The sequence below is a fragment of the Chamaea fasciata genome, unplaced genomic scaffold, assembly GCF_029207755.1.
Source record: "Chamaea fasciata isolate MVZ Bird 193981 ecotype frontalis unplaced genomic scaffold, bChaFas1.0.hap1 SCAF_5, whole genome shotgun sequence".
Classification (NCBI taxonomy): Eukaryota; Metazoa; Chordata; class Aves; order Passeriformes; family Sylviidae; genus Chamaea; species Chamaea fasciata.
The window spans coordinates 56,157,910-56,178,620 of NW_027094090.1; the positions used below are offsets into that span (position 1 = coordinate 56,157,910).

Here is a 20,711-nt window from a genome sequence, read left to right on the forward strand (position 1 = left end):
AGCCCTATTCACGTTGTTACGAGGTCGGCAAAGGGCAGAGAAGAAAAAACAAAGCAGAGAAACCTGTCACTGCAGCCTTCCCAGCCTCCCTTCCTTGCCAACATTTTCTTTAGAGAAATGCAAGAGGGTACCTGAGCTTGTCTGCGATGAAGATGACCCTCCTTTCCAGCAGCAAGGAGGCAAAGACTCTGCTCAGGTGCCGCACACTGAGGGAGGTGAACAAGGACTCGAAGTCAACGTGCTCCAGCCGGGAGTCAAGGGGCCGCCGCAGCTCGATGACCTGTTGGGGACAAGAGAGGACAGGTGAGCCCTTGCTGCCCACCCAGAGAGTGCCAAGCAAGGACCCAGCAGGTATTTTGACAGCTAGCAGCCCTCACTGACTGCTGGTGAGTGCCACACAGCAGTGAGCCCTCAAACACAGCCTTCCAAAGGCCTCCCATAAATCCTTCTTCCAGAAGAAGACGATCCGGAGTCCACTCCAAAAGGCACAGCATGAGATCAACCACTGAACTGAGGACAGGGAGCTCTTCATAAAGAGGAAAACTAGTTTGTGTCCAGCTAGGAGTGGTTTTCAGGCTTTCTGGTATTCAAGCAGCAGAACGTCATGGAGCCTTTCAAATCTACACTCTGACTTTTACAGTTATGATTTATTTTTTTTTTACTGCAAGAATCTGGATGCCTAACCTCCTGACCATAAATTTTTTGTATCAGTTACAGACAAGAGCAGCCTGTGGGTATTTTTCTTTGTTCATATCTACTTAAATAATGCCTGTCATAGCACCTTAGCACTTCATACTCCTTATCTTAGACAGATGCTTATCTAAATTGTTTTTGAAAGCCTCCAACACCACACATTTCACAAATCCCACAAGAAAATTACTCTTGTTCTGAACTACCCTCACCAACACCAAGCCTGCAGCTGAAACATGTCAGTGGCAAATTATTTCAATTACTTGTTGTCTTACTCTCAGTATACACTCAGAACAACTGGTCACATTCCTCTCTGTAGGAAACTCCTTGTGTATTGAAAGGTTATCACGTGCCTCCCTTTGTCTTTTGTTCTCTATATTAAGTAAACAATTTTCTCAAGCTTTGCCTGTATGTTCTAGACCACTTAGGAAGCAGAACTACCCTTCTGGGGCTTTCTCCTAGTGGTTGCATGTTTTGGAAAACAATACTCTAAATAAAATTCCAGCAGTACTGGAAAGCAGCAAAATTGCTTTCCTTTATTATTTATCCCTTCACTTGATTTCACAATGAGGGATTTTGTCTAAATAATACCACACTATTACTTTTGTTGGCTTTATGGCCCACTGTACTACCAGATCCTTCTCTGAAGTACCATTGCTCACCCAGTCACTTTCATGTTGTATTAGACTACTCCTTTCCTCCTCCCAGCATTTTGCTCTTGTCTATATTGATTTTCACACCAAATCGTCATTTTACAGAATCACAGTATCATTTAGACTGGAAAAGATCTCTAAGATCATTGAGTCCAACTGACCACCACCATGACAACTAGACCACAGTGCCACATCCAGTCATTTCTTGAACGTGTTTCTTGAATTTAGGGGAGTGGAGCACTTTGATTTTTAATCCCTTACTCTCCAAAGTGCCTGCCCCCATCCTAGTGCTGTACTGTGTATGTGTGGAGATTATGCCATCAATCCGATAATTAATGAACAGAATCCCAGACACAAACCAGCCACAATATTCTCACAGCACACCACTGGGACTTTGCTCCTCCAGCACACATTTTTAACCAGCTGTGCATGTTCTCTGCAGTAATGTCATTTAGCTGGGACTGTTTTCAGTTGGGTTGAGGAGAATGTCATCATGTAGTGCTCTGCTGAAAGCCCACAGACACAACTTTATCAACTTGCTTGCTTTCTTCCCTCTCACGTTCAAGACATCCCATGCCCTGCAGCAAGTATGGCCAAACTATGTTCAATTTGTCTCCCTCCATCCTCCCACAGGCCTTCAATGCTATGCCCTAAAGCTCTGCACTCTTAAAACCCTCCCACTGTCCTCACACCACATCGTGTGAGATGCAACACGCATCCTCACCTCCACACTGAGAACATGCCATTCTCAAAGGCTGCAACATTAGCCTGGTGTGGTTTCAAGGATTTTTTGACCTGATCCACACAAACAGAGGTTTAGCATTAAGGGTGCTGGAGGAGCACACCATGCAAACCTGTTGTTATGAAGTTAAGTGTGGTGTCCTTGAGCTGATCCAAGGTCTTATGCTGGGCAGCACAGGACCTGCTTACTGTGCCTCTTGGTCTCGAGGCCAGTGTCCTGTTTCCTTTTGCTATACTAGGCTGTGTGCTTACATTCATTTTTACCCTAGGATTTCCATTTTGATTCGGAGGTGACTGAAGTTTCCATTCCATCCCCTCTGGCCCCCTGTTTTACTCCCCAGCTTCCCCCTGCAGTTGACAGATCATCTGCTCTTGAATATTCCCAGTGACAGGCCACAGTCCCAACTTCCAGTTGCCAGTCCTGCACCATTTGCTGGTCTGTTTCCCTCTCTCTAGGAAGTGTCTTTACCTCTGTTCCTGAGCCTGGCAAAAAGTTCTTGACTGTAATTGTCCTGCCCAGAGCTGGGAAAGGTGCCTCCATGACACTCCTCATGAGAGGCTGAACCAGGGCTGGGGAAATGCCCCGTCTCTTCTCAACCTCATCCAAGATCTGAAATAAAGGCATAAAGACACAAAAACATGCAAATCAGGAGGAGGGAGATAACACCATGAATGAAGTGCACCAGCATGTATCTGTGTCCTCTCCTTAATCCAGCACTGACATGGAGTTTTGTATCAAAAGAAGGTGCAACTGAAGACCCTTGATTTCTTTTATCAGGAGAAACACGACTCCAGTGAGGTCACTGTAAAGCTGAAAATTTGCCAACTCCCCACTACTCTCAGAGTCAGGACTCCAGCTTTTAACCTCTCTTGCACTCTGGGAGTTCTGCTGAAGGAAGAAGGCAAGAGCTGACAATCTGGTTTTCCCATGAACTGTGCTTCTGCTAGGTTCTGGAATTAGCCAAAACCATTTCAGATCCTTTCTTTAGCTATCAGCTTCCCTGATCCTCATTCATTCAGGTGTTGGCTTCACTTTCAGGTCCCTCTTGACCTACAGCACAATTCCCTCTCTTTCTCCCCCCTCACCTTAGAGAAGAGATTGAAGCATCCAAGGCGACTCACAATGCAGTAAACTTCTGGGAGACGCTTCCCTTTTCCACTGGGCTTTCAAAACAAACACACAGCAAGGAATGTCAGAGTTATAACTACTGCAAATATAACCAGAAAAAACCTACCAAGGAATTGTCAGAGTTATAACTGTTATAGCTGTGCATCTCACTGGCTGGATCAGAACTGGCAGGCATTTGACAGTATGGTGATGATGACAACCTGGCTCAAACCCCGGTACAACAGAAACAGTGAGGAGAAATGGGCACATTCACAGCATGGTCCCAGCTTACCTAAATCAAACAACAAAGGCAGAGCAGACTGATCTACAGAGAAAACTCAACCTACAGGACCAGCACAGGTTTAGACAACTGTTTAACAGGTATCCAAACGTAAAGAGGATAAAGCCTGCCTTCAAGCTGAGTGGTGAAACAATAGTCCATGGTCATGGTAAGGTGCTGGTGCAAGGAAAATGCAAGAGAGTTATGTCTGGAGTGGAGAATGGGATGCAGAGAGGGACTTTGGCACTGAACAGAAGAGAGCAAAGCTGCTCTGTTGCCACTCTTTTCATACCACACTGAAAGAGAAGAGCAGCAGCTTTCCACTTCCCAGAACGGGTGCCAGTAACATCACCCCACAGAAGGCTGCACCACCAGGAAAAGAAAAAAATTCAGGGATAATTACCAGCAGCCTCCTACAATACCCAAATCTCCTGCTTCCATCTTCCCCCGTCAGGACAAATGAGAATGTCTCACTGCAGAAAGAGAAACCAGATTGACAAGAAAGCCATCAGCCATGTTACTGGTCTCAGACATACAAGTCCAACAAACTCCCAGTATTTCTGCATTTCCCATACAACTCCTCTCAGAGCTCTGCCCAATCTTCTACCGTAACAGCTCTTGTACTTAATTAGCTTGATATAGAAATCTGTTTCTCATGAATCAGGATACGAAGTACAGTACATACCTGGCAAACTGATGGATGGGGGCCCAGTCCTTTGCATCAGGGAAGCAAAACTGGGGAATAGCTTTCAACTGATCTTCTGCCTCACGCATGAATTTGAACGAGCGCTCAAGCTAGCAGAATAGAGAGAAGGAATGTTTCCAATTAGTCATGTGGGGATGGAATGACTTCAAATATTTTTCCTGTGACAAATGAAGAGGTGATGACAGAGGCTAAGCTTCTGCCTGGAAGATATTAAAATTTCTGTGATTCTGGCTCACCTAATCTTTAGATATCTCAAGATAACTCTGTGCCCCCAATTCCACCAAGCCCTGTCTCTGCATCACCTGCCTCTGCTATATTGTGCCTCTAATCTGGGACACAGTTTCCAGCAAGGGGCAAGAGAACTGAAGTCTGAGGGGAGCTCTCATGAGTCACATCCCATTTGCAAACACTCTACCACACTGGCTCTGTGTTTCTCCCATTCCTCCTTCCCCATTTTGAGCTAGGCTATCACCGAAAGCTGTTCCTTCCCATTCAGAACACACATCTTCTCCCATCAGTTTTCTTTAAAGAGAAAAGGGGTAGAAAGGGAATAGCTACATAAAAGTCATAGCCAAGTGCAGCAGAAGATCTATAACAGCTGCTCTTTCAGGATGAGCAATACCATGACAGTTCTTGGGCAGTGGCTGAAGCCCTCCCACTGTCTTCAGTCTCCCTTAATACTGACACAGCAGAGGGGTCACTGATACAACACGTGGTCAACAGAGAAGCTGCAGCTCCTCCAGCTATCCAAGTGCACCACACAATCCAGGACAGGTCAGGCAGACCTTCAGTGGGAACTGCTGGGTGACCTCAGGGATGTAGGCAGCCCCAGCCTGCTTCTTGTGCAGCGACACCACGACGAAGTACTCGAAGAGCTGCCTCTCCTGATACTCGATCAGGTCCCGCTCCAGGGTCTGGTACCGCGGGGTTTGCTTCAGCCGGGACTTCACGTGCACCAGGCGCTGGCTGTGAGCTACGAAAACAAGGGGACATCCTGACTCAGCCTGGCTCTTGGCACAGCATCAACAGTGCTTTGCAGAGACTGAGGGACAAACCTGAAATCACCTCACTGCACTGGCCTTGTCAGTGGCTGACTAAGAGGTGGGAACCATTTGGAAGCTGCACTATAAATATTGACGGAGATGGGCCATAATCTTGTGCCATCACCCTGAAGAACTTTGGCAGCAGAAGGATTTCATGGATAGCTTTTACAGGTGAAACAGGCCAAGCTGAGATCCATACAAGACACGATGTAACAGAAAATGTCCAGGCATTCATCCTAGCACTCATTTATGCATTTTTCAAAGCCAGCACAGTGAGGTGATTGACTCTCTTTGTTCACAGGAGGCTGTGGGCAGCAATCCTCAAGGTTTTACAAGACCAGCACTTGGGTCAGGCCAGGGCTTTGCTGTCTGAGTAATACTGGGGACTCCCAGCTACAGCACACAGGCTGGGCTGTAGGCAAACAACAAAAAATACATGAAAAGAGGTGCCAGTGAAAAATGCTGGCTCATTCCAGTTCTTCCTGTGCCTATAACTGATCTCTCAGTGCCATGCTTCTACAAGTTCACCCAACACAATGGGAAAACAAGAAAAATTGCCAAGCAAGCTGTAACTGCAACACACACATGAGCCATGGGACAATAAACATTCCAGCATGGAAAGTAATGAGAAGTTGCCTGCTGAGAAGAGACCAGATGAGATTCCCTGAGACCACTCCCCTGCTCCGTTTTACAGTTGCATCCCAAATTAAATCTCCATGATGTCTCCCTTATCCCTGCTACAAAAGAAAGAAAGGATTAACTGCAAGCAGAGACTACAGCACATTCCCACAGCTTTGCCTTTTGGGAAGGTGGGTGGCAATGCAACTTTTTGATGGAAGAAACAATAATCACAGAGACACTATAGGAACTCCAATACATAAGATATCTGCTTGGGAGACAGGACTTCCTGCGAGATAGTACACATTTGTTGATCTTTTGTCTGGTAAAGTTGTGCCACTCAGGGACTATTCCAGACAATGTAATTTAAAGCAATCTTGCTTTAAAAAAAAGAAAGTGTAACAAACCTTGGACAGTTAAAGCACTGGGAAGATGGCTTAGACTCCTTTCTCTATGCAAATAACATCTACTATGTAGATGTATTTGCATAGTCACCCACTATGTTATTTGCTCTAGGGCTACAAAGCTTTCAGAAGTGGTTTCTGTTTCACCAGGGACTTCAAAAGGAGCAGTGTCACAGTAATGCTGAGTGCTTCTGAAAAACTTGCTCAATATCTGTACTTCTTATATTATAAAGATATCAAAATTTTACTGCTGTCATCATGGCAGAGTTTGTCTTCCAAGACTTTTCCTTTCCAAGGGTCAGCACTTCCAGCTCAGACATACAGCCTTATGATTTACTGTGTCTCAGATGATGTGACTTGCAAGAAGAGGTAGCCGGCTGGTGTGATTTATGTGTTACACAAAATGTACAAAGTCCCAAATACAAGAGACTTGCTAAATCATCTCACTTTCCTATTTAAAAATAGCGAAGTCACCAGATCAACAAAGCATAAAGGAAAATACAGGTGTAGTTAGAGCAAACAGCAAGTGCCAGAGCTCCTGTTCACACTTATGTAGACTTGCACAGTCACTCAGACCAAGGTCTGGATCTGGATCTGGTTCAGAGCCCAATGCTGTTGGATTTGAGGTGACTTCATATGATCTCCATCATCCTCTCCCTAGGGAGTCTGAGCTGCAGTTACAGAGAAACACAGGATGATGCACAATGATTCACTATGGCAACCAGCAGCAGACAAGAGTTCAAGTTTTCCTGGCCACATCTACACTGCCTTTCTCAGCTAGATCTGAACATGGCCTGTATTTCATCACATTTCAGGAGGGTTGTGAATGTAATTTCTGCACCATCCTGGTGCAAACCCTCCCCTCCTGTCTCCAGGCTAGCCTTAGAACCTGTCAAAAGGTAGGCAGCAATTTTCAGCTTGCTGTTGCTAACATAGTAATACACGTAAAAGACTTCAATGCAGATGAAAGCAAGAACATACAGTAGTTCTTGAGTGGGAAGCTGTGCTCACAAGAGAGAACTCAGTCTGAGCTTTCACTTCTAGAAACCTGGAAGAGGGTGAGAAGGAGCACTCCCACTCACAATGCACTGTGGCTGACACACAGCCCAACTGCTGCTCATGTCTGTCCTTTTCAGCTCAGAACTGAACTGACCTGCTGTCCAGATCTGATGTGCATGTGAGTCAGGAAACTCTGGAATGTCAGGGAGCTTCCATATTGCATTCTAACTCTGCCAGGACTTTGAATGTGCCACACAAGTTCCCCAAAGCCAGCAGCGTCCCCAGAATGTCCAGGGCCTAATTATCAGTACAAGGTTTCAGGAGAGTATTTTGGAAACCAGTACACCAAATAATCCTACAAGAGTGAAGAAAGAAATGCAGTGCTTTATCCCAACCCAGTCAATGCAGGAGAGTTTAACCAGCAATAAATCACATATTGCAACTCTGTTTCCCTAGCTAGCTAGTCTGGCTGGTGGCTTTTCTCCCACAGTAAGCATGTGGTGAGGTGTCTGGACACCCAGTGCCATGCAGTGCTGCTTCTGCCAGTCTGGTCACACATTTCTGATTCTGCATTTGGAGAAATCTCACTGTATTTCCTCAGCGTCCAAAACTCCTCCTGGGAAAGTCAGTCAACAAGGAGCTTTGATGGGAGTTGGAAGAGATGTTTGTTTTGGGCTCCTCTAGCCCTCTGCCCATGGATTTTCTCCTGCAGTGTTGAGATCTTTGTCTTCTTGCTGTGTTCTATGCAGAAACAAGGTCCTTCTCCAAAGGTAGAACACAGAGGAGGGATCTTGTCCTAGGAGCTCAGAGCAGAGTTTATCAGGAGCCATTTGCTCTCTCCACACATTTGCCTTACCTTTCAGCTTCTCTTCAGTGTCACTGTCTGATTCACTGTTTTCATCTGTAACTATGAAAAAAAAAGAAAGGGGAAGATGAGTTATGGAAAGTCTGCTTATAGCCGTGCATTTCTTATCACTGGCATGAGAAAGCTGGGCCTGGCAACTTCAGGGGGAAGCAGTTTAGGTCCCAAGGGCATTGTTCTTTTCAAGGGTGCATATAACCCACAGATATTCAGTTTACCAACCCTGGTATCTCCCTATTCATTCAGGGAAAAAACCACCCAAACAACAACAAAATCAATTTTGCACAGCCAGGAGAGTCGCATAAAGAATAAAACGCCAGAACTATATTTTATCCAAGTCTGTATAAGCACAACACCAAGGCAAAATACTCATTAATATGAAGCACTTTGTGAGACATGCGATAAAACCAAGATAAGAAAGAAAGAAAGAAACAAAAAAATTGTCAGACTGAATCAGATTCAAGGTCTACATGGTCCAATGATCTATTTCTCTGAATGATGCTTTAGGGAGGGGCATAAAAAGTCTGGGATGCTTCCCCTGAAAGTTCATATAAACACACTCATCCACCCTGTGGCTGTCTATGCTTTATGAAATAGGATAAACAGTAACAAATAATTGTGGGAAACAAATAGAGGTGATCACCTTTGGCTGGAAATTAAAGTGTTTTGAAAAAAAATCCTGCATTGGAAGGACACAATCTTAATTTTTACAGAGATGAGATGCTAAAAATAATTGCTCTGAAGCATATGAATGCTTTGGGCAAGTTGTTAATTGACAATGGGAGGCTGGAAGTCTCAATCCTGCTATGATGGAGATGGTCCTACAGTCAGTTGTAGAAACTCTGATTCCCAACTGAGGCTATTTGTTTATTGGGATGGTGAAAGAACCAGGGCTGTTCCAAAATCTCCTGTCTTCCATTGGACAGTTCACTGAAGTGACATATTCCCACAAAATATTTTGATCTCAACAAATCAGAGCTTTTGGACAGAACATTCCTCTCCATAGCTTCCAGCATGTTCCAGAAACAAACATCAAAAAGAGGGGACATGTTTGGTATGACCTATAAGGTTATCATGCAAAGCTATGGAATGAAAATAAAGCAAGAAAAACAGAAAACTTTCATTTTAACCATAGTCCTTTGGGCAGAGGACAGCCCTTATCTTACCAAAAAAAAAAAAAGAGTGGAAATCCCAACTCAGCCTTAGTCTGGACTGGAAGAAGTGGTAGAAAGTGTCAGATAAACCACTAAGGCAGTCTAAAGTCCAAGGCAAGTCCTCAGAAAGTCTTAGATGTATGATGATTTGAAGCATCTTTACCTTTCCCTGAATTGCTCTCTGTAGACTGTGACAATCTCTTGACACGTTTCTTTCCCCTCCGTGCCTCGTAAATGGCATTGATTTTCAACACAAGCTGCTCAGCAAACACACAAACAAACAAGGTTAATTTCTTCCCCAGGCAAGAAATTAAGTTAGAATTTCATGCAAAGAGCTCTTTATCCCAACCTTGGCCATACTGAAACTCTTCATTTGACGGTGCAGGACGCACAATTCCCAGGATCTGTGCTGTACTGCCAGTGGCCATGCTCAACCTGGTACAGCAGGAGCCCAGGGTAAAAAACCCTGCTGAAAGCCACACCTTAATGCACTTCCACACCGTGCAGCTGCATTAGCTTGAGAGAATCCATCTCTCCATACCATGATCCATGCTCCAAGGAGCACCAGAGGGTCCCTTGGCAACCTGTCCTGGTCTGCAGGTTTGGACGCAGAAAACCAGCTGGAGGACAACTGAAGAAATTGAGAAGGGTGGAGTCCAGCGATACTGAAATATTATACACCAGTGGTTTCCTTTGCAAATCCTGTAATTCCTGTGCTCCCAGCTGACCAAGAGAGAGGATATTTCAGTGCTGGGCAATGCTGGGCTTAGTGGCTCACTCTGGTCTCCCTGTCCATTCCTGAAGGGGAGGGGAATTGCAGCAGAGCCATGCCAGGCTTCCTGCTTGAGCAGACCTGCCTCCTTCTCAAGGTCCCAGGCAGAAGCAGCGGGATATGGCCACAGCATTCAGATTTATTCCATAAATAATTGGAATTCACATTCCAGATTTACTTCCACACGTCTTACAAGCTCAAGGTAAGACAGGCCCAGCACCTACTTGGTCAGGCAACTCTGAATACAAATATTTAAGTGGGAAGCAGCATGCTCTGATGTGGAAGAGCTGCCTTCACCCAGATGCCCAGCTAAAACCTAAGGTGATGCTGCCCTTGACACAGCAAACCTCAGTTCTGAGCTGGTCCTGCGAGACTGCTCAGTGGCACTGTGGGGTAAATAAATACTTGGAATCCTCTCTTCAACTGACATAAAAGTATGTGTGAACACACTGACAGAGCTCAAGCCCATGCACAGATGTGAAGACATACTGGGAAAGAAACCCTAAACATTTGCAGCCTTTGGCTCATTCCTGAAAGGCTGAGGCACACAGAGAGGGCATTCAAAAATCAGATATCCAAACATGAACACAGATCTAGCAACCAGGAAACAAAGAAGATACACAAACACATCCCTTTTTCCCCAAATGCAAACTGTGGGTTTGGAAAAAAAATCACCACAGACTGTCCCTGGTAGCCTCTGCTTGTCCTGCAAAGACTGGGATAAGCAACTGTGTTTTTGAAACATTCAACAGATAGACTGCTGCCAAACCTCATTTGGACTGAATACACATCCTGCCAGATCTGAAAGAAAATAAAATTTAAATGGAGTAATGCTGTATCCAAGTAAAAAATAGGAAATGTTGCTGCAGAAAATGCTCATAAATGCATACAAGTCCTTTTTGCCACCCAATTGTCATTATGTTCATTGCCCACCTACAATCACACCTTCCCTTAAATTACAGACAGCCAGTGCACCAATTAGAATGACCAAAGAACAACAGATTTCCATGAGGAAACAAACACACAGCACACAGACAATTTCTGACTGTCCCATCCAGGAAGCACAGAAGGAAGAATGATGGGGGACATCTTTTGCAAAATATGAACTGCTTTTTTCCCCTCTGACATACTTCAACATCTATCCCAAAACTACAATGCCTTTTTTTTTTTCTTATTATGAAATCTCAGATGGAAAATAACTTCTTTGAAAGGTGCAAACATGTTTGTGTGCCTTCTCCTTCAGGCAGAAAGGGAATTAAACACAAGTCAAGTCATCAGCCAGGACAGCAGCTACCTTGCAGGGACTAAAGAAAACCTGGTCTCATACTCACGTTCCTGCCTGGCAGAAGTCAAACAAAAAAGACAAAGCCCTAGATTTACCTTGGGAATCTTCCTTCTCCTCTTGCCATTCTGAGAGTCTCCCAAGGAGAAGAAGGTGTCATCTGGACTGCTGGGGGTTGAGGGAGGGCTGATTTTGGATGGTGACCCAGTCCCATCACGGCTCAGTTTCCGTATGTCTGGCAGTTTGAAACTGCGCCGCTCTGAGTTTTGCCGGAAAAACATGGGTTTGGAAAGCAACTGGAAATGAAGGAGAAGGAATGAATGACCACAGTGTCTCATGCATCCTTACTCCACTGCTTACACTGTCATATCAGTAAATGCAGTGGGGCAGCCACAGCACTCAGTTGTCAAAACAGCCTGAGAGTGCCCATTGATTTCTGCACATGCAAGAAACCCATGCAGCTGCCAGGCTACGTCCTGACCAGCAATTTAATCATCCCATTTTCATTCCAGGACAGAACACAAGCTCAGGGGTTGGCCAAGAAGGCCTCGCTCCAGTGTGGAAAAAATCTCCCAGGATTTGGGTAATCCAGAGGCTGGGATTGTAAACAGGACAAGACTAACCAACCAACCACAAGCATTTGGGATAAGGAACAGCTAGCCAGGAGGTACAGAGAAGCAGTGAGAGCAGGCAAAAAGCACTGTCAGTATGCAGGAGGCAGAATCAGATATTTCAAAGGGTACAAGAGATGCTGTTAGACAATTATGGAGACTGCTTTCCTCCTAAACTCATTAGCAAGTTTGGTGGGAGTACAACAGAAGATCTTTAAGTAGCACAGTAAAGTTCCTGAAGTCTCTGACCAAAAATAGCATCAGAGAAATAGAAAGCTCAGCTCCAGATAAAGAGGGGCAAGCTACTTCTCACCAGAAAGATGCTCAATAAGAACACTTTTTATCTTCTCCTACAGAATTTCCCAGTAGTTATGACAAGGTAAATTGCACCTTTTGAGGGAACAGTATCTGCACTGCCAGAAGATGCATCTGGCACTAAGAAGTGTGGGGGAGAGTTATCCAGCCTAGTTCTGAACAATTCACAGCAGCACTGTGACTGTAGCTGAGGCAGCACCACCATCTGCCTCCATCAGCAGACATACTCAGCAGTTACTAGTCAGACCAATTAATCCATTCAGACTAGCTCAAGTGTCTCTGGATTTGGCAGAAGATGCTCAGATCACAAAAACGTTTGCCACCTACAGAGAAGTCATGTGAAAATGAGGCTGTAAGGAGTCTTTGCACTGAAGAATCTCATTCTGCACCAAGGATATGAGCTATTACTTATATAGTAGTCCTGAAAGTCTGTCCAGACCCATTCCCCATCACTGCAGCCTGGCCAGGCACTCCAGCAGGATGAACACTGCAGTTGCAAACCCATCAGCTGCCAAGAGAGCTGCAGCATTTCTTTTCTGACTGATGCAGATCACGGGGTAGACACCAAAGCACCGTGGAGTGACATAATTACTGCTGTTCAGCTCTCCTGCTGGGAACAGTATCTCTGGAGAATGTGCAGCACTGCAGCCCCCTTTCGACAGCACCTGTGGGAAATCTGGGGGCATGGGTGACTGCAAATGTCTCTGAGGGAGATCAGCCTCATCCCAACACTCACACACATGGCCCCTTGCTGCTCTAGCCCTAACTAGCAACAAGGAGAATGGATTGAGAAACCACAGAACAATTTTCACTTCAAAGAGCTGAATTATCCAAAAGCACCTTAGTTCCTGATTAAGCTGGTTGGAAAAGAGCAGTGTGTCAAGGAAAGCTGCATATAAGACTTCTGAAAACGTTGGATAACAGCTCTAATAATAGTTGTTCCTTGGAAACCATTGAAAACACTTTGGCCAGGAAAGCTGTGTTTAGATCCCTGCTATCCACTGTGAACCCATTTATTGCCAAGATGACTTTGGCTGCCATGCTGTCCCTGCTGTCCCAGGTTTGGATTATCTAAGCAGGCAACATGAATCAACCAAAGCTGCTTGGGAGGCTGAGAGAGCAAGGCTGGCCTTGGTAAACCCTAAGCTCTGAGCAAGAGGTGCCACCCAAAGTTCTACCTCTTCTTTTGGTTCCATGGACAAGGAGGAAAAAGGCACCAAGCTCTGAGCTGGGCTGTGGTGGGGATGCCCTTCTAGCATGAGCTCTCCGCTCAGGGGACTGGCACTGCCTTACTTACCAGCAAATTGTCCCATGGAGAGAGCAAGAAAGGCTGTGGTGGGGTGGGAGGGGGTGCTGCAGAGGCACCTGGGCACCAGCATGGGCAGACTGCACTGCACACAGACACTGAGACAAGGCTACTGCAGGCCTTGACTACCCAAATACTTTCATGCCCTCTTTGAGGGGAGGCAGGTCTTCCCACACCACCAGGGAAGGCAATCCTGGAGTGAAAAAAAGTGAAAGCAAACAGACCATTTCTGTAAGGGAATTCTGGTTTGTTTTTTTACCTCACTGAAGGGCAGTAAATCCCCTCTTATCACACTGTATTCTGTGGCAAAAGACATGCAGCAAAAATCCCTAACATGATGAAGGTGTCCACTTTTTCCACAGAGGACCTGGATTTCACCCAAAAACTTTCTGGAGCAGAAGAGGTGGCCAGTTGAATCAAAGTACCTTTGTGGGAGTCCCAGGTACAGAAGAGGTGGGGGATGCTGGGAAGGTCAGGACACATTTCTTCCCCAAACAGCGGCTGTTGGTCTCGATGTCCTCGTAAGGGTTTTCCTTTGACGGTGGATCTGCAGCAAAAAGCCAAAAGGAAAAGATTCTAAGTGCAGAAAATATCTGAGGTTTGCCATAAAAATCCATTTAGGGATCTGCTGGTCTTCTCCCACCTCCCACATCAGACATAAAGACCTGCTCTCAAGCATTCCTGCAATTGCCTCATTCTCACCATAGCCCTAGGAGTCCAGCTGCCTGCTGGACAGTGTCCAAACCCTGACACAGACAAATGCAGCCACAGAAACATATCACAGATACTACAGATGGAAAAGACCCTGTGAGCTCTCAAGTTCATTTTCCTGTGTCCAGAAGAGCTGTGATGTTCTCATGCACATTAGTTCGTAACTATATTTCCTTCTTTCCAGTCCTCTGCTTGGAGTTCCTCAACGAAACTGCGAGCTGAAGCCTAGCATGAAGGTCCTCTCTCTGTTTAAGCCCCACATTCAGGGGGATGACATCTGGTCATCACTTACTTGGGGTTGACTGCAGGAAGATTGAATCCACACTCTGAACATGGATGCCTATCACACAATCCAGGATTTCAAACACGTCTGCCAGTCATGGAGACCTCAACCCCACACGCTGTACTTTAGAAAGAGGGAAGTTAAGCCACTCAAAGTTGGGATGCTCTTGCCCTGGAGAAGGATGGTGGGGGGGAAGGGATGAGGGACACAACGCACACCTCTGAAGAAGATGCAGGTTCCTCTCTTGCCAGTAATTCCAGAGATGAGGCACACAGCTAATTTGAGCTTTAAACACCCAAAATCACATCTAATGAACTTCTTATATCCCACTCTTCAGCAATACTAGGGAATGTAAGCCTAAGTGTGTTCAAAAAGAGCACAACTCTGACAAAGCAGGTTGTGACATCTCCACCCAAGCATCCAAGAAACCACTGACAAAGGCTTAGCCCAAGCATCTGCACAGGCAAATGATATGTTATGAGCCTTGTCTCCTCACCATCCTCATTTCATGCCATATCCCAGTGGACAGCTGAGACCCAAAGCAACGGCCTTTCTCTTCCTGTCACATAATGCTTGGCTGAGAGTAAAGACTGGAAGTCAGTGGTGCTGCAAGACTCTGCAGCAGGACCAGTAATGGCAGTGAGATCTGTCTAACCGGTGCACTCCCACCTGCCTGCCCAGCTGGGGCAGGAGTGCAGCTGAACTCTTCAGACAAGGACAGAAACCCAAGTCTTTCCCAGCACTGTCCTCTCCAGCAGCTGGTGACACCCAGCGCTCCAGCAGGGAATCCAAATTCACCATGGAGAAGGCAAGTGGGTGTGACACCAGCAAAGCAAGGCTGCACTAACACTTGGTCAGCAAAGATTCTCCTGTCCCTGAAACTGGTTCCACTTTCTAATTTCAAGGGCCTCTTCAGTATTGAAAATATACTTCAGTTGTCATGCAACTGGGAAGATTGGAAAGAAAGAAAAAAAAAAAAAAAAAAGAAAAAAAAAAAAAAGAAAAAAAAAAAGCTTGGATTCTGTTGCCTGTCCCATCCTCAAACTGCTAAATAAGTCCTATTAGCTTCAGCCTAGAAGAAAGAACATAATTTCCCTCTTTTTTACAAAACAACCTTGTCATCTATCAGCCACCTTCCAATACTTCAGGTAAGCAATAGTGAACAGGGGAAAAAAGAGCGCATGAAGGAAATCTGTGTGACTTGCTGGGAATTGGAACCATTATCCCACCAACAGCTGAGCCCCCCCTAAGTCACACATGTAAATGTGTGTATGTGTGTGCTTGCACGTCCTGATGGGCACACGTGGCTGTCTGTGGGCCAGCAGCAGTGTCCTGTGGCTGCAGTCTTGGTTTCCCCTCCACCAGTAAGGTTTTCACATGTTGTTTGTGTTGTGGATTAAACTTGCCTGTGGTCTTGTGAAGAACAAAACTGCAGCTTTTTATTTTGAGTTATCCCTGTCCACCCCTTTTTCCAAGCTTCCATGGTAACACCACCAGGATTGCAGGAACCAATTAAAGATCACTGACTCCAGGCAAAGCCTTAACATGCAGCAAGAAAACAAAAAACCAAACACGCTCTAGTAGCTGACAATTACCCATAACTTTGTTTTCTTCTAATCTTTGCAACTCAAAGCTGGAGGGGAGATGAACTTCAGACTGATATTTGAGTTCCCTGCACACTTGGGACATGGGTGTGTGCTTGTGTTTGAATAGATGGATTCGCCTTCACAGTCAGCCCGTAATGCTATCCATGTTATTCCAGCTGACAAGGTGACCCTTACTCAGTGGTTTCTGAGACCTCCCATCATGCCCCAACACAAAAACCCCACAGCAGCTGCTTAGACATTCCCTGTTCCTTTGGCCCCCCAAGTAAAGAGAAGAAAGAAAGCAAATACAAGGCCCGTAGCTCCACAAATGAGGCTGACAGCTTCAAAAATGTCAGAAAGGGTGGATCAGAATTGCCTTGTCTGCCACCAGTCCCAAAGGAACATGATTCCTTTAAGAGTCCTTTCTCATCAAGTATGATCAGATTTTATTCATATCAAAATAATAATGCCTGGCTTGCTCCTGAGAAAGTACAGCTCCTCCTATGCCGAACAACACAGAGCACCTTTGTAGGATTACAGCAGCATGGCAAGAGCTGATGCCGCGATTCCCTTCCTAATCTGCTGACCTCAGCCAAGAGATTTATGCAGCACCAGCCTACAGCTATTAAAACTCATTAAGGCTTTTTCAAGAGGGATGCTTTTATTCTATGTTCCATCAAAGGCCACCTAACTCACAATATTAAAAAACACTATATAAATTGGGAGAGTTATAGGAAATAATCTTCAAAATGGCATTGATCTGACACTGAAGTTAGAGAACTAAATAAAACTCAATTTCAAAGATTGTGGGACTCAGTTTCTGAATCACAATGGTACCTGAAGCCATACACAATCCTACTCCTGAGCTTTGGAACTGACTTCAAGGCTATGTGTTCAGACTGTTCGCATTATCTCCGCAGTGACAGAATCACCATAACGGACAGATCAGAGCTGTGAGAATTAATCCACAGGACAAAAGGAAGGCAGAGGAGATATACCAGCAAAAACTAAAAGCTGCTTCCCATATGCCTCAGGTTCACCTTTGAAGCTGATGAGCTTTGAAGTACCCTGTCCATTTTTCTCATCACTTGCCAATAATACGCGCAAAATGTGTCCGGGTTTACATTTGGATAACAAACACACTTCATTCAGCACCTCTGCTGAATGCCTGTTGACCACAAGGCCCCGTGACTCAGGACGAGCAGCCAGCTCCCTTCCCTGTGCAGAGCTCCTACCCAGGATGTCCTCATAGACGTTCTCCTCGGATAAAGTGCGTGTGAGGGCCAGCTTGGTCTGCGCGTACCAATCCACCCGGCCGTGCTCGGATGACGACTGCAGCAAGTCTTCAAACTCATACGATTTCCTGCACCACGGAGAGGGGGAGGTGGAGGAGCAGAGAGGAGAGTGATGCAGTTAACCAGCATTTATAACCAAATTACAGCTAATTCACTTCTCCAACGTGCGGCACAGCTGGCAAAATAAATTACCGAGAACATTTCACTGCCTCATCCCATATAAAGCATGAAAAAGCAATGCTGAGATTGGCTGTTTTTATCAGCCACGCAAATAAAGGCGTTTGGGGGTGCCATTGATAATCTGGGTTGTCATGGCAATAGCACACTGTGAAGATGCGCAAGTGTTAAATGGCACATCCTGGAACACTGCAGAGAACCTTAGGACATGAGAGGTCCCATTTACAGCACAGATCCCACCCATGAAAAGCATAAGAGGGCCCCATAATCAGCTCTCTGACCAGAACAGAAAAACAAAACTTGCTTGCAGAATGGTAGAAAGGGTAAAACTGTGCCCTTCATGAACAAACCTAGCAAGTTTTGGTTTCCTTTCTGCAACGGAGGCAGGAAATTTTAAGTGACAATTTATCCAGAGGGCATTAGAAAAGCTGTGTATTTTATGTTCCTCACCCCAAATATGTGTGACAATCATGTGGGAGGGGACAAAACACAAGCAAGCACTCCAGAAGAATATATACACATCAGATTCACTGAGGTTTACTATGGATAGTGAAAATGCTGCAGTAGAGACTAGAGATTATCATTCCAAACACTGTTCCAGACCAGCTGTGGTCATTTTGTAATTAAGTAGAGTTTCTGCTAAGAAAACCAAAACAAAACCCCAAATCCCTCAATTTTGGGCTTGAAGGTTAAGCCATGTAATACAGTGACCTTAAATTTGCCATGACTTATCCCTCCACAGTTACCCTGTGGAGTACTGCTGGCCACTCATACATTCTCGGAGAGATGACCGAGTGCTGATTATGCTGGAGATTCTGAGCAAAAAGGAAAGATTTGTCTCTCTCAGAGAAAGATGGGAAGGTAGGACACCACCATGAAGACCAACAGCTTCATGAAACACAGCCCCAATACCTGTGGTCAGCGTTGTTCTTGTGCTTCCCGCTCCAGAGCCTCCTGCTGACAGCTGATGGGGGAGGAGAGGAGGGCAGAGGAGGGGGAGGAATGGATGGCAGAGGGGGTAAGTTTCTTTTATTCCTAACTGCTGGCATCCAGTCCTCTTCCCCCTCGTGTTTGAAAGTCCGCCGAGGCTTGGGCAGTGGGTTGATGAAGGGCTTCTTCTCTGGCACCCCGGGCTCTGTGTACACATTCTCCACTGTGCAGTGCTTGGACTTCGCATGAGAAGTTCTTATCTCTTCCAGAGTCCCAAAAATTGGCTCACTGATTTCAGAGTCCATGCCAAGAAGCCTTTTGCTGAGCTCAGCCCCACATACGCCCTCATGGCCCTCAGGAGTGGTGTGCCCTTGTGCTGCCTTCTCCTGCAAGCACTGTGGGGAATAGTAAGTACCAGGCAACTGTGGCTGCAGCTCTGCTGAGCCATCCTTCAAAGCCTGCTCTAGCTTCTTGACCTGACTAAGCACTGAAAGATTCTCCTTCTGGACCTCCCACTTCCCACCTTTCACCTCCTTGCATTTTCCGGGGCTGAACTCCATTTCCTCATCCTTCTGCGCTTCCCCTTTTCGCTCTGCCGCTTGCCCTGCGCCTTTTGGAGTTCCTGCTTTCCGCTCATTCTCTTTGCCTGCCCCTTTGCACTCCAGCTCCCAGCTCATAAGTCTCTTGGTCTCTGCTTTCCGAGTCACCACCGCTTCCCCACTCATTTTCTCAGCTACACAAGGCACCCTGTGCTCCTCTTTAACTCCTGGCTCCTCCTCTCTGCGAGGAGCAGACTGTGTTTCCTTTTTCCCTTCCCATTCTGAGATTTTGTCCTTGATGCTGAAGGACTTATTCCTCAAGCCAATTTTCCCAGGTGACCGTATATTCTGAGTGCCTCCTATCTGTCTCCTGATGATTTTATTGTTTTCTTTGACATTCAGATCCACAGATGGGTCACTGATGATCATTTTAGGACTGAGCATGTTCTGCTGAAAGCAATCAAGCCTTGGATCCAGCATCAAGTTCTCCAAGGCTCCCAGTGGGTTCTTCACCGCAGAAGAAATTGGTTCAGCTTCAGGTGTTAAACCCAGGGCAACAGAGGAACCTTCAGAACATTTCTCACTCAAAAATCCACACAAAGGTTTTTCTAATTCCTTCACAGCTGCCGTATTGTTTTTATCTGCAAGCTTGACCCTGCATATCAAAGAAAAAGGAAAGAAACATTCACTGCCATTGCTCATCCTTGGTTCAGTTCAGCTCCTCAAGCTTTACTCATAGAGCTGATGGCGGAGGATGCTCAAACCAAGGACTTGACATGGGCTTAGAGGGGAGGATGCTCAGGGAAACTCAGGGAAAGGTCCTTCTAGCCAGAACATACTGCTATTCTCTCACTAAAACCAAGATAAGGTTTGAAATGGAGCCTTTCTCTGTGGCAGAAGTAGGTTGCAGGTGAGAGGGGTATTTTTTGTACATCAGACATGTTGATACCAATGAGAGCTTCACCAATGTGTGTTGTGTGTGTGTGTGCGTGTGTGTGCGTGTGCGAGCAGAAGTGTAACAGAGCTTTTGGACATCATCAGGCATTAAGCAAACAAATGCAAAATGGAAAATTTGCAAGCAACAGCAAAATTACTGCTGTTACACAGAGGAGAAAGCATATGATACAGCTGGCATTCCTGTACTGGCATTCTCTCTCAGTCCACCCTAATGTTTCCCAAATGCATACTAATGGCCAAAGACTGCACTTTTATTATTCCATTTCTATGGGCTCCATATCCCAGTTCACACGTGCACTTAGGTCCCCATGCACCCAGGCACACTCCCAGAAACCAGATTCAACATTCTCAGATCAAACATCTTCACTGTTTAGGTCCAAATTGCAACAGAAAATCCAAATATATTTAGTCTAGAGATTTCCAAGTGTGTGATATCACAGTATCAATACTGTGATATTTTATCAATATCCTGCTGAACAGGCAGTTATCCCAACACAAAATGTTTCTGAACTCAAGCACTTGGCCATGTCTTTGAGGTTTGCCTGGGCTTGGGAAAGAGCACCAGGATAACAAAAGGTAATTACTGGGATGCAAACCCATATCCTTAGTCCCATTTAACCACAATCCCAACATTAAGATTCAACTTGGGAAATGACCCCATTATTTTAAACATGTCAATTGTGCCTCTT

The 20,711-nt window shown here is 45.6% G+C and overlaps 1 protein-coding gene across 1 annotated transcript in view; it reads right to left on the reverse strand.

The window, feature by feature from the left end:
- Window positions 1-20,711, reverse strand: part of DENND2A (DENN domain containing 2A) — a 57,362-nt gene that overhangs the window by 13,193 nt on the left and 23,458 nt on the right. The window contains exons 3-14 of the mRNA XM_066183805.1: window positions 18,509-19,720; window positions 17,360-17,487; window positions 13,970-14,091; window positions 11,411-11,608; window positions 9,422-9,515; window positions 8,099-8,149; window positions 4,964-5,151; window positions 4,158-4,267; window positions 3,876-3,945; window positions 3,171-3,248; window positions 2,554-2,694; window positions 132-280 (exon numbers count right to left, since the gene is read on the reverse strand). Coding sequence (XP_066039902.1) covers window positions 132-280; window positions 2,554-2,694; window positions 3,171-3,248; window positions 3,876-3,945; window positions 4,158-4,267; window positions 4,964-5,151; window positions 8,099-8,149; window positions 9,422-9,515; window positions 11,411-11,608; window positions 13,970-14,091; window positions 17,360-17,487; window positions 18,509-19,720 — 2,541 coding nt within the window. The remainder of the gene's footprint in view (window positions 1-131; window positions 281-2,553; window positions 2,695-3,170; window positions 3,249-3,875; window positions 3,946-4,157; window positions 4,268-4,963; window positions 5,152-8,098; window positions 8,150-9,421; window positions 9,516-11,410; window positions 11,609-13,969; window positions 14,092-17,359; window positions 17,488-18,508; window positions 19,721-20,711) is intronic.